The 14,117-nt window shown below is 40.6% G+C and overlaps 3 protein-coding genes across 3 annotated transcripts in view; 1 reads left to right on the forward strand and 2 right to left on the reverse strand.

Annotated features, from left to right (window-relative positions):
* Positions 1 to 289: 289 nt before the first annotated feature.
* LOC139411915 (survival of motor neuron 1, telomeric) lies at positions 290 to 3,868 on the reverse strand. The gene is made up of 9 exons (XM_071158670.1): positions 3,748 to 3,868; positions 2,772 to 2,843; positions 2,405 to 2,524; positions 2,110 to 2,301; positions 1,759 to 1,932; positions 1,400 to 1,474; positions 987 to 1,094; positions 651 to 732; positions 290 to 437 (listed from the first exon to the last, which is right to left on the reverse strand). Exons 1-8 carry the CDS (start codon positions 3,793 to 3,795, stop codon positions 676 to 678), a joined length of 846 nt encoding a protein of 281 aa, XP_071014771.1. The 5' UTR covers positions 3,796 to 3,868; the 3' UTR covers positions 290 to 437; positions 651 to 675.
* Positions 3,869 to 3,915: 47 nt separating this feature from the next.
* On the forward strand, positions 3,916 to 6,086 carry LOC139411916 (heat shock protein, alpha-crystallin-related, b11). The gene is made up of 5 exons (XM_071158671.1): positions 3,916 to 4,095; positions 4,472 to 4,578; positions 4,712 to 4,780; positions 4,876 to 4,919; positions 5,040 to 6,086. Exons 1-5 carry the CDS (start codon positions 4,004 to 4,006, stop codon positions 5,127 to 5,129), a joined length of 402 nt encoding a protein of 133 aa, XP_071014772.1. The 5' UTR covers positions 3,916 to 4,003; the 3' UTR covers positions 5,130 to 6,086.
* A 2,963-nt stretch (positions 6,087 to 9,049) lies between these two features.
* The window catches only part of LOC139410637 (drebrin-like protein A), a 52,578-nt gene continuing 47,510 nt past the window's right edge, over positions 9,050 to 14,117 (reverse strand). The window contains exons 12-16 of the mRNA XM_071155992.1: positions 13,790 to 14,083; positions 11,522 to 11,620; positions 11,134 to 11,258; positions 10,775 to 10,808; positions 9,050 to 10,667 (exon numbers count right to left, since the gene is read on the reverse strand). Coding sequence (XP_071012093.1) covers positions 10,531 to 10,667; positions 10,775 to 10,808; positions 11,134 to 11,258; positions 11,522 to 11,620; positions 13,790 to 14,083 — 689 coding nt within the window. The 3' untranslated portion in view covers positions 9,050 to 10,530. The remainder of the gene's footprint in view (positions 10,668 to 10,774; positions 10,809 to 11,133; positions 11,259 to 11,521; positions 11,621 to 13,789; positions 14,084 to 14,117) is intronic.

Here is a 14,117-nt window from a genome sequence, read left to right on the forward strand (position 1 = left end):
TTGACCTTTAGTTGATCAATTGACATGATTGAATATGGTGTAGAAAGTAGAAACTTTTAAACAAATACTATAACATCCATTATCTAATTTGACTGTACTTGAATGTGTATACAGGAATAGCCTGCCATCTACTGGGGAAGAACGGTTACGATATCTAAGGTGCATCTTGCACCTTATCAACACCCTTGTAAATATAACCATCTTAGTTTTCCTTATATATTTGTGACCTCAACTAGTTGAATATTCACATGTATCGAACAGATTAAAGAACATTAAAAACATTAAAATGTGAGCTAAAACAGCCTTTATTTGTTTTATTTACAAAGAATACAAAAACATGCCTCCAAAGTGTTTCGGAGTTTTGAAACAGGAATGCATCCACGTTACATTTAATTGACAACACTCCCGTCCTCTTCATCTGGGATGGAGACACACACCTAGGACACACAGCAGAGAACAAATGTTTTAAAGATGTAAGTTGACGGTTTGTTAAAAATGGCAACAATTCTAGAGGAAGAATTTATTCTGTAGCATCTAAACATCTGAGGCTCATATAAGTCAGTCAAGGAAGAATTCAATGGAATTCATTCCTAGCAGGTAGCAAATCAGTTTAGTACATGACTAAGCACAGCAAATGACTGTTTATTTACCTGGTAAGAACAGAAGTCCCCTTTCTCACTTGTGGCGAGTCTTCCTTCCAGACGCAGCTTCTTTGCGGCCTTGTTTCAAACCCTGTAAGAGACAAATAAACCATTAAAACAGTTCCTTTTGCATTGAAGAACCTGTTTACTCCTGGTATTGAATTCAAAATTAATGTCCGAGCAATCATCACACGTGATCCAATCACGTCCCAGATTTTGTCGGAACGTGAATGCAACCTAACGTACACACATAGAAGCCACAATGTGTATTAAATAGGAATTGCTTTGTTGTAATAAACCTATCTACAGTATGCAAGACAGAATGCGAAGGGGGTGTAACTGTACCAGGTAGTATCCAGTGTGGTAACCACTCATGTACCAGGCGAGCAGCATACCTCCCAGAGCCGCATCATCCTCTCCGTTTGGACTCATGGGGGGAGGAGGAGGGATCATCTGACAGAGACAAAACGCGTTCAGAGGGAATCTATCGTAACGTTGCAGAGATAAATGTCCTAACAAAACACTGCTCAGTAAGCTCCATGTGTGTTCTCTATCAGCAACACTAAACAGTCGAGAGGGGGGTTGACTCTTTATTCAGAGACTAAAGAAGATCAGAGTGGGAGACAGGCAAGTGGAGAAACCGTGGGAAAAGTGGAAGCAGGGATTGAATTATTGTTGTAAATGTGACTCATGCCGTGGACTATTACCACGGCAACGCAGCTCTGCACCAGAGAAAATATTTCTGCACTCCATCATACCGGTGGCCCACAGGGCATCATAGGAGGCCATCCTGGAGGGGCGGGCCTGGAGGCCCCAGGTCGCCTTGAGTCTCCCTGTAGACAGAACAACAACTTCAATGTGCAGCACACTCCATTGTCAAAGGATTCATTCCATTATCACTTACAGGGGTTTTATATTTAAAATTCCCAACACAGCATCTTTAGCAACTTCTAAATGAAAACAAAATTCACCTAAATTCCATCATTTGTTAGGTCTTTTAATTCCTTGGAGTAATGCATTCTTACATTTACATTGTAAGACAACCACATATCAAAAAAAAAAAAAAAAAATGCATGGACAAATTGTGACTGACAACCTACAATTAGAATCTTCTTACCATTCTGAAGCCAGGCATTGGAGGGGGACCTAGGGGAAAGCCAGGGAAGCCTGGACCCGACATAGGAGGTCCTTTGGGGGATTTGAATTTGGGTTTAGAGCGTGGCACATGACTGTGAGGGTGTGGGGCGGACGACCTGTCGCTCTCCTCTGTAGAAGACTCTGCTTCTTTAACCTGCATTACAGAAAGAGACACGAACACTGACAAAAATGTTTACAGTCAGATGTGTTCAAGAGGCTGAATACATAAATGGTGGTCCACTAGCCTGGTGGAACCAGCCTGATCTAGTTCATGTGCAGTAAAACAGTATGGTGAATGCAGCAATCATCCCCACAAACAGCCTAAACGTACCTTACTAGGGGCTTCCTCATCTACCTCTGAGCTCTCTATCAGAAGGTCTCGGAGGTTCTGCTCCTCCTCGTTCCCATAGTGTGTGAACACAACTATACAGGTGCCCCTCTGCTCATCTATGGATGAGATCGTGGCAGCATACAAATTGCCATCTTTAGACCAGTAGGCACAGCAGGAGTCTCCGACTCGCCACTGCAACACAACACGTTGTATAACTGTTAGACTAGACCGATTAAAGGAACAGTTAACAGATCCTTTTTAATGGGTTTTTGTGTTCTTATAACGTACCACCTACCTCTTTATCCAGAGGAGCATTGCTTCTCTTTCTGCTGCGGTTGTTTCTGTTGTTTTTTCGTTTCTTTCCAGGCTTGTCTCTCTCTGAACTTTGCGTGTCCTCCTCACCTTTCAGGGCAGTCTGACAGTCAGGATCAATAGTTAAAAAATAATCCAAATGTGAGCATGACAGAGGGATAATAGAACATTTTCAAGGACACTTTTCTGAGTTGCTGCTTTAGGAGACATGTCTAGAACGACACACTGTAGCTGTACATGCATGGTTCTCAACCTAAGTATCAAAACCATTCTAACAATGAGGGAAAAAAGACTATTTGCAGAATACTGTCAATGGGGTGGCAAACAACGTTATAACACTGTAACGGCACCTTAAATGATGCAACTGCTTTGTCGTAGGCCTTTATCAGTGCAGTGTCATCCCAAATGTCTGAATCGTCACTCTGGGAAAATAAGAAAATGAGTTTAAGAGCAATCAACCATCTGAGACTCTTTTACATAGCACATTCTTTCTATTTATCTACTAGCAAGACAGCTACAGCCAGCTACCCAAGATTCCATCTAGCCAGTCGTGATGCACTGGCACACGGCTCTATATTCATACATAATAGATGGGTCATAGTTAGCCTGGCCAGCTGTTTATCTAACTAGCATCTAGTCATACAACATGGCCAGCTGATCATTTTTAATCTAATGTCAGTGACTTTCCTAGATCCCTGCTAACCAGATATCTAATTGAAACTGTTTTGGGAATTGGGCCATCAGACTTGAGTGACTGATGCTGGAATATCTGCTGGCAAACTGCCTTGTTACCACTAACAATGATAACTAACCCTTCACTGAAACTGATGCAGTGTTGTGGAGGATGCTCCGAAAATATTGTTACCAAGATTCTAGCGGACTAAACTCCATTCCATGGTGAACGATGTATCAAGATGCCAATTACTTAAAATGGGAACTTAAGCTACACTAAAGCTCCCATTTAAAAACATGTGTTTACTTAACTAACTAATGTTAATTTGAAAAAGTAGTTCACTACATCCAAACTAATGTGTGAAACATTATCATATCAAAAAAGTAATTACACTACTGAAAACACTACTGTTCCAAGATTTGAATTTAATTAAACTACCACCAAGCTACTGCAAAACGTAGTTAAATTACAAGTTTAACTCGATGTAACGTTATCCAACACTGCTCTGGTACCAGGTTTAGACCCAATAGCTAGCTATTAACTAGCTAATGTTAGCTAGTTGGTATCTAGCCAATCAGCAAACAACTAGCAAACCAATCTACGCACTTAGCTAGCGATGTACAGACTGAGTAGCTACATAATTGATAACTTACTTGTGCAGCTCCACGAGCAAAAAGCACATCTTTACACCCATGTGCCATGAATAGGCAGAAATATGGCTGCTCTCACAGCGTTGATAGCCCCCAGCTACTGAAGCAACGTGCGTCGCTGGCTGACGTTCCTAAATAATGATGACGTAGTAAAAACTGCGACAAAAATTGTTAGCACGTTGGCTTGGGAACGAACTAACACTTTTGTTTACCTAGCTAGCTAGAGTTGCTTGCAAGTCGTGATTTGTTGGCTAAAACGATGATAGATCCTGCTTTAGTTTCTTTGGGTGCTCAGATTGTCTTGGCTGCGTCCAGTGATGAGAATCATCCTCCAGAAAACATTATTGACGGGTGAGACGGGTTTATTTATTTACTCTTTCTAAAATATAATTTAGAACCTCTGTGCCTATCTGGTATGCTGTTAGCTAACGTTAGATAGCTAGCTAAACTAACCTGAACTTCCTGTATGTCAGAGTAGCTAGCTACGTGCTTTGTTGTTAAAATCAAGATAAAAATCTAGCTATGGTAGCGTGAGAAGAGCTAGCGAGCTAACGTTATCAGTCTTGTACAGACACCCAACAATATTTCCACACAAAGTCAACATCCTATTGCTATACAATGTCATGTTACACCAGTCAGTAACGCACAGCCAGCAACCCCATGCCACACCATTCATTAACTCACCACCACTGTGCATACCTTGATGAGTCACTTTCTCTCTTCTCAGGAACACTGCAACATTTTGGATGTCCACTGGAATGTTTCCACAGGAGTTCATAATCCGCTTCGCTGAATCTATGAAAATTGCCCTTGTGACAATGCACTGTTATAATGGTATGAAACAAGGTCAAAAGTAACGTATCAAATGGCACACTGTCTAGACCTAAGTATTGGTGTATGTTTAGTTACTACAGTTTGATCACGTTGCTTGAAATGTATCCGTTATTTTGTTCTCATTGTCTTTCAGTTAAGACTCTTAAAATTGAGAAGAGCATCTCAGATGATGCTACTGACTTTGAAGCTATTTCAGAAAAAGGTAAGCAAAGCCACTCTACGGATCCACAGTGCCTCAAAGCAAATGAGGTCTGCCTTTCAAAGCAGTATTGTAATCTTCATTGCATCTTGTTTCAGAATTTGAACACACAGAGGGGCATCTTCAAACAAATGATATTCCAGTGAGTTGACTTCCTATTCTAATCTACATAATGTTCTACATGGTGTCTGAAAATGGCATATACTGTATATACACGTGACTTTGAGTGGTTTGAACTAGTCTTGTTTTTTCCTCTTTACAGCTAAATGGAACGACTGCAACACACTTGCGCTTCATCGTTACCTCTGGATATGACCACTTTGTCTCGGTACACAGGGTCAGTGTAGAGTGATGAAATATATAGTACCTTCTCATAATGTTCAGCTCTACTTATTAAGGAGTTTGTCTGAATATCTAATATGTTTTACATTGCATCATTTTTGTTGTTGTTGTTTATACCTTTTTTTGTAAAGAAACAGGATTTAATTTTAAGGCACAATTCATATTTTGTTTCATTCTACCTGTTCACCAAATCCAAATTGCAATACAATCTTTTCAATAAATCTGACTACTGCTGTAATCTGCTAACAGTTGCATTTGATCCAAAGCATATGGTGACAGTTGATGTGAAGTGAAATAAGGCAGTATTCAAACTTCAAAGGTTTTCCAGCTGTTGATGTGTCATCAGTGTGTCCGTCATCCCTCTATATTGTTAAGGATTTTCTTCACTCATGCATTTGTATGCTGCAGAGGTAGCCTGGCCAAAGATTAATTTTCAAAAGACATTTTGAATTTACTAAACAGTGTGTTATTGGGGAATAATCTCACACTTCCTGTGGAGTGAAAGTGTTTAAAAACGCCCACGTTCCAATCTTACATTATTGCGCAATTAAAAATCTGTTTATGTGCGAGGATTCAATGTCACACATAGAGGGTTCGCAAATCATTATAGGCAAACATCTAACTGCATAAATTGTGACAACAAATCCTTGTTGGTTTTATACACAGTCACGTTACAATTGTTTTCACAGACTAGGGATAACAATCATTGGTTTTTACAAAGGCCTTGTATTGGCACTGAAGTTGGGGCAATCGTACTGGAGGGAAGTATTCTAATCTAGATAATAATTGATTTGATACATGCATATGTATGGGGAAACATGTTACCGACATACTGCATAATCAGACAACCTGGTGGAGATTCAGGAGTCATCTGTTCTGAACCTGAAATCATTCCAACACTTCAAAGCTTTTTTATTTTTGTAATTATTTAACTAGGCAAGTCAATGAAGAACACATTTTTATTTACAATGACGACGCTGGGCCAATTGTGTACCACTCTATGGGACTCCCAATCACAGTCGGATGTGATACAGCCTGGAGGTGATACATCTTGCACTGAGATCCAGTGCCTTAGACCACTGTGCCACTCGGGAGCCCAACTGCCTATGTTGTTGTAAAAGTTCAAAGGTTAGGATTCAGCCCAATTAGATATTTGTTATTTTACCTTCATTTAACTAGGTAAGTCAGTTAAGACGGTCTAGGAACAGTGAGTTAACTGCCTGTTCAGGGGCAGAACGACAGATTTGTACCAGCTCGGGGGTTTTAACTTGCAACCTTCCGGTTACTAGTCCAACGCTCTAACCACCAGGAAACCCTGTCGCCCCATATAAAGTTGAAGTCAGAAGTTTACATACATCTTAGACAAATACATTTAAACTCAATTTTTCACAATTCTTGATGTTTAATACCAGTAAACATTCCCTGTCTTAGGTCAGTTAGGAACACCACTTTATTTTAAGAATGTGAAATGTCAGAATAATAGTAGAGTGATTTATTTCAGCTTTTATTTCGTTCATCACATTCCCAGTGGGTCAGACATTTACATACACTCAATAAGTATTTGGTAGCATTGCCTTTAAATTGTTTAACTTGGGTCAAACGTTTCGGGTTGCCTTCCACAAGCTTCCCACAATAAGTTGGGTGAATTTTGGCACATTCCTCCTGACAGAGCTGGTGTAACTGAGGCAGGTTTGTTGGCCTCATTGCTCGCACACGCTTTTTCAGTTCTGCCCACAACATTTCTATGGGATTGAGGTAAGGGCTTTGTGATGGCTACTCCAATACCTTGACTTTAAGCCATTTTGCCACAACTTTGGAAGTATGCTTGAGGTCATTGTCCATTTGGAAGACCCATTTGCAACCAAGCTTTAACTTCTTGACTGATGTCTTGAGATGTTGCTTCAATATATCCACATAATTTTCCTCTCTCATGATGCCATCTATTTTGAGAAGTGCACCAGTCCCTCCTGCAGCAAAGCACCCCCACAACATGATGCTGCCACCCCCGTGTTTCAAGGTTGGGATGGTGTTCTTTGGCTTGCAAGCCTCCCCCTTTTTCCTCCAAACATAACGATGGTCATTATGGCTAAACAGTTCTATTTTTGTTTCATCAGACCAGAGGACATTTCTCCAAAAAGTACGATCTTTGTCCCCATGTGCAGTTGCAAACCATAGTCTGGCTTTTTTATGGTGGTTTTGGAGCAGTGGCTTCTTCCTTGCTGAGCGGCCTTTCAGGTTATGTTGTTATAGGACTCATTTTACTGTGGATATAGATACTTTTGTACCCGTTTCCTCCAGCATCTTCACATGGTCCTTTCCTGTTGTTCTGGGATTGATTTGCACTTTTCGCACCAAAGTACATTCATCTCTAGGAGACAGAACGAGTCTCCTTCCTGAGTGGTATGACGGCTGAGTAGTCCCATGGTGTTTATACTTGCGTACTATTGTTTGTACAGATGAACATGGTACCTTCATGCATTTGGAAATTGCTCCCAAGGATGTACCAGACTTGTGGAGACCTACAATTTGTTTTCTGAGGTCTTGGCTGATTTCTTTTGATTTTCCCATGATGTCAAGCAAAGAGGCACTGAGTTTGAAGGTAGGCCTTGAAATACATCCACAGGTACACCTCCAATTGACTCAAATGATGTCAATTAGACTATCAGAAGTTTCTAAAGCTATGACATAATTTCTGGATTTTTCCAATCTGTTTAAAGGCACAGTCAACTTAGTGTATGTAAACTTCTGACCAACTGGAATTGTGATACAGTGAATTCAGTGAAATCATTTGTAAACAATTGACTTGTGTCATGCACAAAGTAGATGTCCTAAACGACTTGCCAAAACTATAGTTTGTTAACAAGAAATTTGTGGAGTGGTTGAAAAACAAGTTAATGACTCCAACCTGTCTTTTACTTAGAGGTTAAATATATATATATATATATATATATATATACAAATAAAATACATTTGTTAGTATGAGGTTGTTGTCCCTGACTTCATGTTACGTGAATAAGAGCAATTGTTTTTTTTATCCACCCGTCATTTAAATCGAGGGAGAGTAAATATGAAAGTGAAGAGAGAGGGAGTGAAGAGAGAGGGAGTAAAGAGAGAGGGAGTAAAGAGAGAGGGAGTAAAGAGAGAGGGAGTGAAGAGAGAGAGGGAGTGAAGAGAGAGAGGGAGTGAAGAGAGAAGAAGTGAAGAGAGAAGAAGTGAAGAGAGAAGAAGTGAAGAGAGAAGAAGTGAAGAGAGAGGAAGTGAAGAGAGAGGAAGTGAAGAGAGAGGGAGTGAAGAGAGAGGGAGTGAAGAGAGAGGGAGTGAAGAGAGAGGGAGTGAAGAGAGAGGGAGTGAAGAGAGAGGAAGTGAAGGGAGAGGGAGTGAAGAGAGAGGGAGTGAAGAGAGAGGAAGTGAAGAGAGAAGAAGTGAAGAGAGAAGAAGTGAAGAGAGAGGAAGTGAAGAGAGAGGAAGTGAAGAGAGAGGAAGTGAAGAGAGAGGAAGTGAAGATAGGAGAAGTGAAGATAGGAAGTGAAGAGAGAGGGAGTGAAGAGAGAGGGAGTGAAGAGAGAGTAAGTGAAGAGAGAGGGAGTGAAGAGAGGGAGTGAAGAGAGAGGGAGTGAAGAGAGAGGAAGTGAATAGAGAGGGAGTGAAGAGAGAGGAAGTGAAGATAGGAAGTGAAGAGAGGGAGTGAAGAGAGGAAGTGAAGAGAGAGAGGGAGTGAAGAGAGAGGAAGTGAAGAGAGAGGAAGTGAAGAGAGAGGAAGTGAATAGAGAGGAGAAGACAGTGAACATGTGAGGAAAGTTTAAAGTTGTCACTTGATCAATAATCAAGTAAACGTCCACTACGTGTGTTAGACGAGGGATACAAAACGGAAACATGACGCTAATATATGTAACTTGGTAGAAAACTCTGCAAAAATGTACATAGCCATAATTTTTTTCAGAATTTAAAAATATTTATTCTCATGAAGCTGAGAGTAAATATCCATCTCAAGCTGAAGTACAATGTACAAGTGTTTTACGCTTTAAAATGGTACAAAGCTTTTTTTGTGAGGAAAAATACATACTATACTATTATTCAGTTGGATTCAATGAAATTAGAATTCATGTTCTAAAATAAATTCTAGAGTTCTGAAAGTGATTAAAAAGTAACGTTTACATTTGTAGTAAAAAAAAAAGTAGTTTTATTTAATAGTATAATATGCATGATAAAGTTACTTTCTGCTTCATGTTTCTGCTATTTTCATAAAGAAATATAACTTCAAAATAGTATTTGTCTTTTAATGTAATAAAAAAAACAATCAAGACCTGTAATATATATATACAGCATATCACAAAAGTGAGCACACCCCTCACATTTTTGTAAATATTTGAGTATATCTTTTCATGTGACAACACTGGAGAAATGACACTTTGCTACAATGTAAAGTAGTGAGTGGACATTTTCACTTAGGGGTGTACTCACTTTTGTTGCCAGCGGTTTAGACATTAATGGCTGTGTGTTGAGTTATTTTGAGGGGACAGCAAATTTACACTGTTATACAAGCTGTACACTCACTACTTTACATTTTAGCAAAAGTGTCATTTCTTCAGTGTTGTCACATGATAAGATATACTCAAATATTTACAAAAATGTGATATATACTGTATACGTTTGTGATTTACTGTATGTATATGCTAATGTTTAAGAGTATTATATGTTTGTAAATGGTACTATTTGTAAATGTGGAGTAAATGCAGGGAGTACAAACCATGCACACTTGTAGAAACAAACCTTTAACTTTAAAGTTCTCACTTCAAAAAGACAGTTACAAGTAGCATTTTAAATGTACATGACATTAACATAATGCTATATGTTAGCATCAGATGTACTATAGGAATACCACTCCGCTTGGAAAAAAAAAGCTTTAGATAAAACAGATTATATACACATACCGTACCACCAGTACAGAAACAAGAAAGACAGTCCCTTACATTTCAGTTAATTAACATAGAAAACACTGTTAAATGTACCAAGGAAATGACACATTCACACAGACAGTATCGCTTAGTGTAACAATCATTAAAATAGTAGTTGTAGAGGGACTCATTTTGAGCCTGCAGACATCCCGTCTGGTGGTCCCTCTCTTTCCCAGCCCTTCCTCTTGTGAAGGGAACGAAGGAGACATCTTGGTGGACCTCAACTGTGTGTTTCTGCCAGTTAGGAGTCTAACCGGATAGAACAGGAGACACGGTCTTCCACCACAACACAGGCGAGTTGGAATGGGGGCAGATGATGGCATGGATTCCAAGGGAAGTTTGTTCATTGTGTGTCTATTGAAGCTAAGGGAGTCTATGTATATAGCAAGTACACTATGGTGTTTTCAATGTAGGGGAACGAGTGTTCAGTCCCTGAGTGTGTGTGTGTGTGTGTGTCTAGATGGTCTCCACGTAATTGGCTGGAAAGAGTCCCTGGCGTCCATCTTTAGTGCAGCCCTGCCACCAGGCCTTGTCCACGGTCTCTACCGCACTTATGATGTCACCTGGCTCAAAGGAGATCTCTGATTCATCCTCTGTGAGGAAAGAGAAAGGCAGGTTTAACACTCAGAGAGAATCATAGTGTGTGTCTGTGTGTATGTGTAGGTGTGCATGTGTGTCCATGGTTACACTGAGAACTGACCTGCTTGGTAGTCATAGAGAGCTCTTACACACGTCTGAAACAGAGAAAAACAATCATGAATGGCGCCTGTCTGAGGAAAATGTCACAATTCACTATTTTTACCATTGCAGAGCCCTCGCCTGGTTGTCGTCGACATGACATTCATATTAAATTAGTCAGTGTTTTTCTATCCTAGTCCTGGAGACCCAAAGACCAGCACTAACACACCTTTTATAACTTATCAACTAATCATCAAGTCTTTTTATTAATACTGGGTTGGAACAAAGGTCTGCACACCGTGTGGGTCTCCAGGACCGGGTTTGAAGCCCAGTAGTGAATAGGGTGGCAGGGTACATTTGACTTTGTGTAACATTCCATACCTCTTGTCCATTCTCTGATATCTCCTCAACCTCATTCTCTTCAACTAAGTCCTCCTCCTCTTCATCAAAACAAACAGCCAACTCTGGAGTACCTTGGTCCCTTTCAGGTGGACTCATGGATCGCTCTGGAAAAGAGGAACCATGACAGTGGTTGTATTCTGGTTCCCTACCCTACGCTAAGCAAGTGTGTACTTTTCAATCGCCTTCATGGATTTAAAAGCCCACGAGGAAGAGGATTCCTGGAAAAGGATAGGGAATTGCAATGTAGGCATCTGGTATGTCTATTCTATGTTATCTCATCAACATGAAGGGTTCATTCAGTTTGAGAGCAACTTGGATAATGTAGGCTAGTGTAGATCCCTCTCACTGGATGAGTGGGGTAACATACCTGTACCATTGTGTTCCACCAACTCCTCCTCATCGGTCACCCCATTGGTGGACGGGACCACAACCTTTTGTGTGATTAGCTGAAGAATATCCTCTGCATCTGAAACATAACATGTCAGTGGTTAGATTGTGTCAGTGATGTGTCACACACTTTTTCCACAACCTTCTCATTACATAAAACTCTTATTCTCTTTCAATTGTTGTATTTAACCTGTTTAAAAAAAATACAAATTATAATAGGACAGGCCTATACGAGATGCAAAAAAAGCATACACTACCGGTCAAAAGTTTTAGAACACCTACTCATTCAGGGTTTTTCTTTATTTTTTACTATTTTCTACATTGTAGAATATTAGTGAAGACATAAAAACAACTATAAAATAACACATGGAATCATGTATTAACCAAAAAAGTGTTAAACAAACCAAATATATATTTTATATTTGAGATTCTTTAAATAGCCACCCTTTGCCTTGATGACAGCTTTGCACACTCTTGGCATTCTCTCATCCAGCTTCACGAGGTAGTCATCTGGAATGCATTTCAAATGCCTTATAGAAAGTTAATTTGTGGAATTTCTTTCCTTCTTAATGCGTTTGAGCCAATCAGTTGTGTTGTGACAAGGTAGGGGGGTATACAGAAGATAGTAAAAGACCAATTTGGTCTTATTTGGTAAAAGACCACGTCGATATTATGGCAAGAACAGCTCAAATAAGCAAAGAGAAACGACAGTACATCATTACTTTAAGACATGAAGGTCAGTCAATATGGAACATTTCAATAACTTTTTGCAGTCGCAATAACCATCAAGCGCTATGATGAAACTGGCTCTCATGAGGACCGCCACAGGAAAGGAAGACCCAGAGTCACCTCTGATGCAGAGGATATGTTTATTAGAGTTACCAGCCTCAGAAATTGCAGTCCAAATAAATGTTTCACAGAGTTCAAGTAACAGACACGTCTCAACATCAACTGTTCAGAGGAGACTGCGTGAATCAGGCCTTCATGGTTGAATTGCTCCAAAGAAATGACTACTAAAGGACACCAATAATAAGAAGAGACTTGCTTGGGCCAAGAAACACAAGCAATTAGAAACCGAACATTAGACCGGTTGAAATTTGTCCTTTAGTCTGATGAGTCCAAATTGGAGATTTTTGGTTCCAACCACCGTGTCTTTGTGAGATGTAGAGTAGGTGAACGGATGATCTCCGCATGTGTGTTTCCCACCGTAAAGAATGGAGGAGGAGGTGTGATGATGTGGGGGTGCTTTGCTGGTGACACTGTCTGTGATTTTGTTAGAATTCAAGGCACACTTAACCAGCATGGCTACCACAGCAATACATCATCCCATCTGGTTTGTGCTGAGTGGGACTATCATTTGTTTTTCAACAGGACAATGACCCAACACTATTGGGCTATTTGACCAAGAAGGAGAGTGATGGAGTGCTGCATCAGATGACCTGGCCTCCACAATCACCTGACCTCAACCCAATTGAAATGGTTTAGGATGAATCAGACTGCAGAGTAAAGGAAAAGTAGCCAACAAGTGCTCAACATGTGGGAACTCCTTCAAGACTGTTGGAAAAGCATTCCAAGGACCTCCCGAGTGACGCAGTGCAACTAGAGAGTCTGGGTTTGAGTCCATGCTCTGTCGCAGCTGGCCGTGACCGGGAGACTCATGGGGTGGCGCACAATTGGCCCAGCGTCTTCCGGGTTAAGGGAGGGTTTGTCCTTGACCATCGCACACTAGCGACTCCTGTGATGGTCCGGGAGCAGTGCAGTCGCCAGGTGTACGGTGTTCCCTCCGACACATTGGTGCGGCTGGCTTCTGGGTTAAGTGGGCATTGTGTCAAGAAGCAGTGCGGCTTGGTTGGGTCGTGTTTCAGAGGACGCATGGCTCTCGATCTTCGCCTCTCCTGAGTCCGTACTGGAGTTGCAGCAATGAGACAAGACTGTTACTACCAAATGGATACCATGAAAAAGGGGTAAAAAATAAATAAAAATAAAGAAAAAGGAAAACCATTCCAGGTGAAGCTGGTTGAGAGAATGCCAAGAGTGTGCAAAGCTATCATCAAGGCAAAGTGTAGCTATTTGAAGAATCTCAAATATAAAATATATTTTTTTTTGGTTACCACATGATGATGTGTGTTATTTTATAGTTTTGATGTCTTTACTATTATTCTACAATGTAGAAAATAGTACAAATAAAGAAAATCCCTTGAATGAGTAGGTGTGTCCAAACTTTTGACCGGTAGTGTACAAAGTATACCTGTTACTGCTGGCTCCTGCTCCTCTTCTGAAAGCTCGACCAAGAATGGCTCAGCAGAGACCTGGCTGTAATCGGATTGGCCCTTCTCTTGTCCAGCTTCCTTTGCCTCCTCTCCTTCCTCTGCCATAGGCTCCTGTACTGATGTAAGGTCTGAATCATGTGCTGAGCCCTCCCCTCCCTCCTCCATATTTGGGTTTGGCTCTGTACTCTCAATGCTGGGCTCTGGCTCTGCCTGGTCTTCCTCTTCATCTTCCTCTTCCTCCACCAGTACAACTTGTACAGCTGTGTACTGCTCTGGAAGAGAGATAATTACCAATGTTGTTTTAAG

Source organism: Oncorhynchus clarkii, chromosome 6 (genome assembly GCF_045791955.1).
Source record: "Oncorhynchus clarkii lewisi isolate Uvic-CL-2024 chromosome 6, UVic_Ocla_1.0, whole genome shotgun sequence".
In the NCBI taxonomy this organism is placed as follows: Eukaryota; Metazoa; Chordata; class Actinopteri; order Salmoniformes; family Salmonidae; genus Oncorhynchus; species Oncorhynchus clarkii.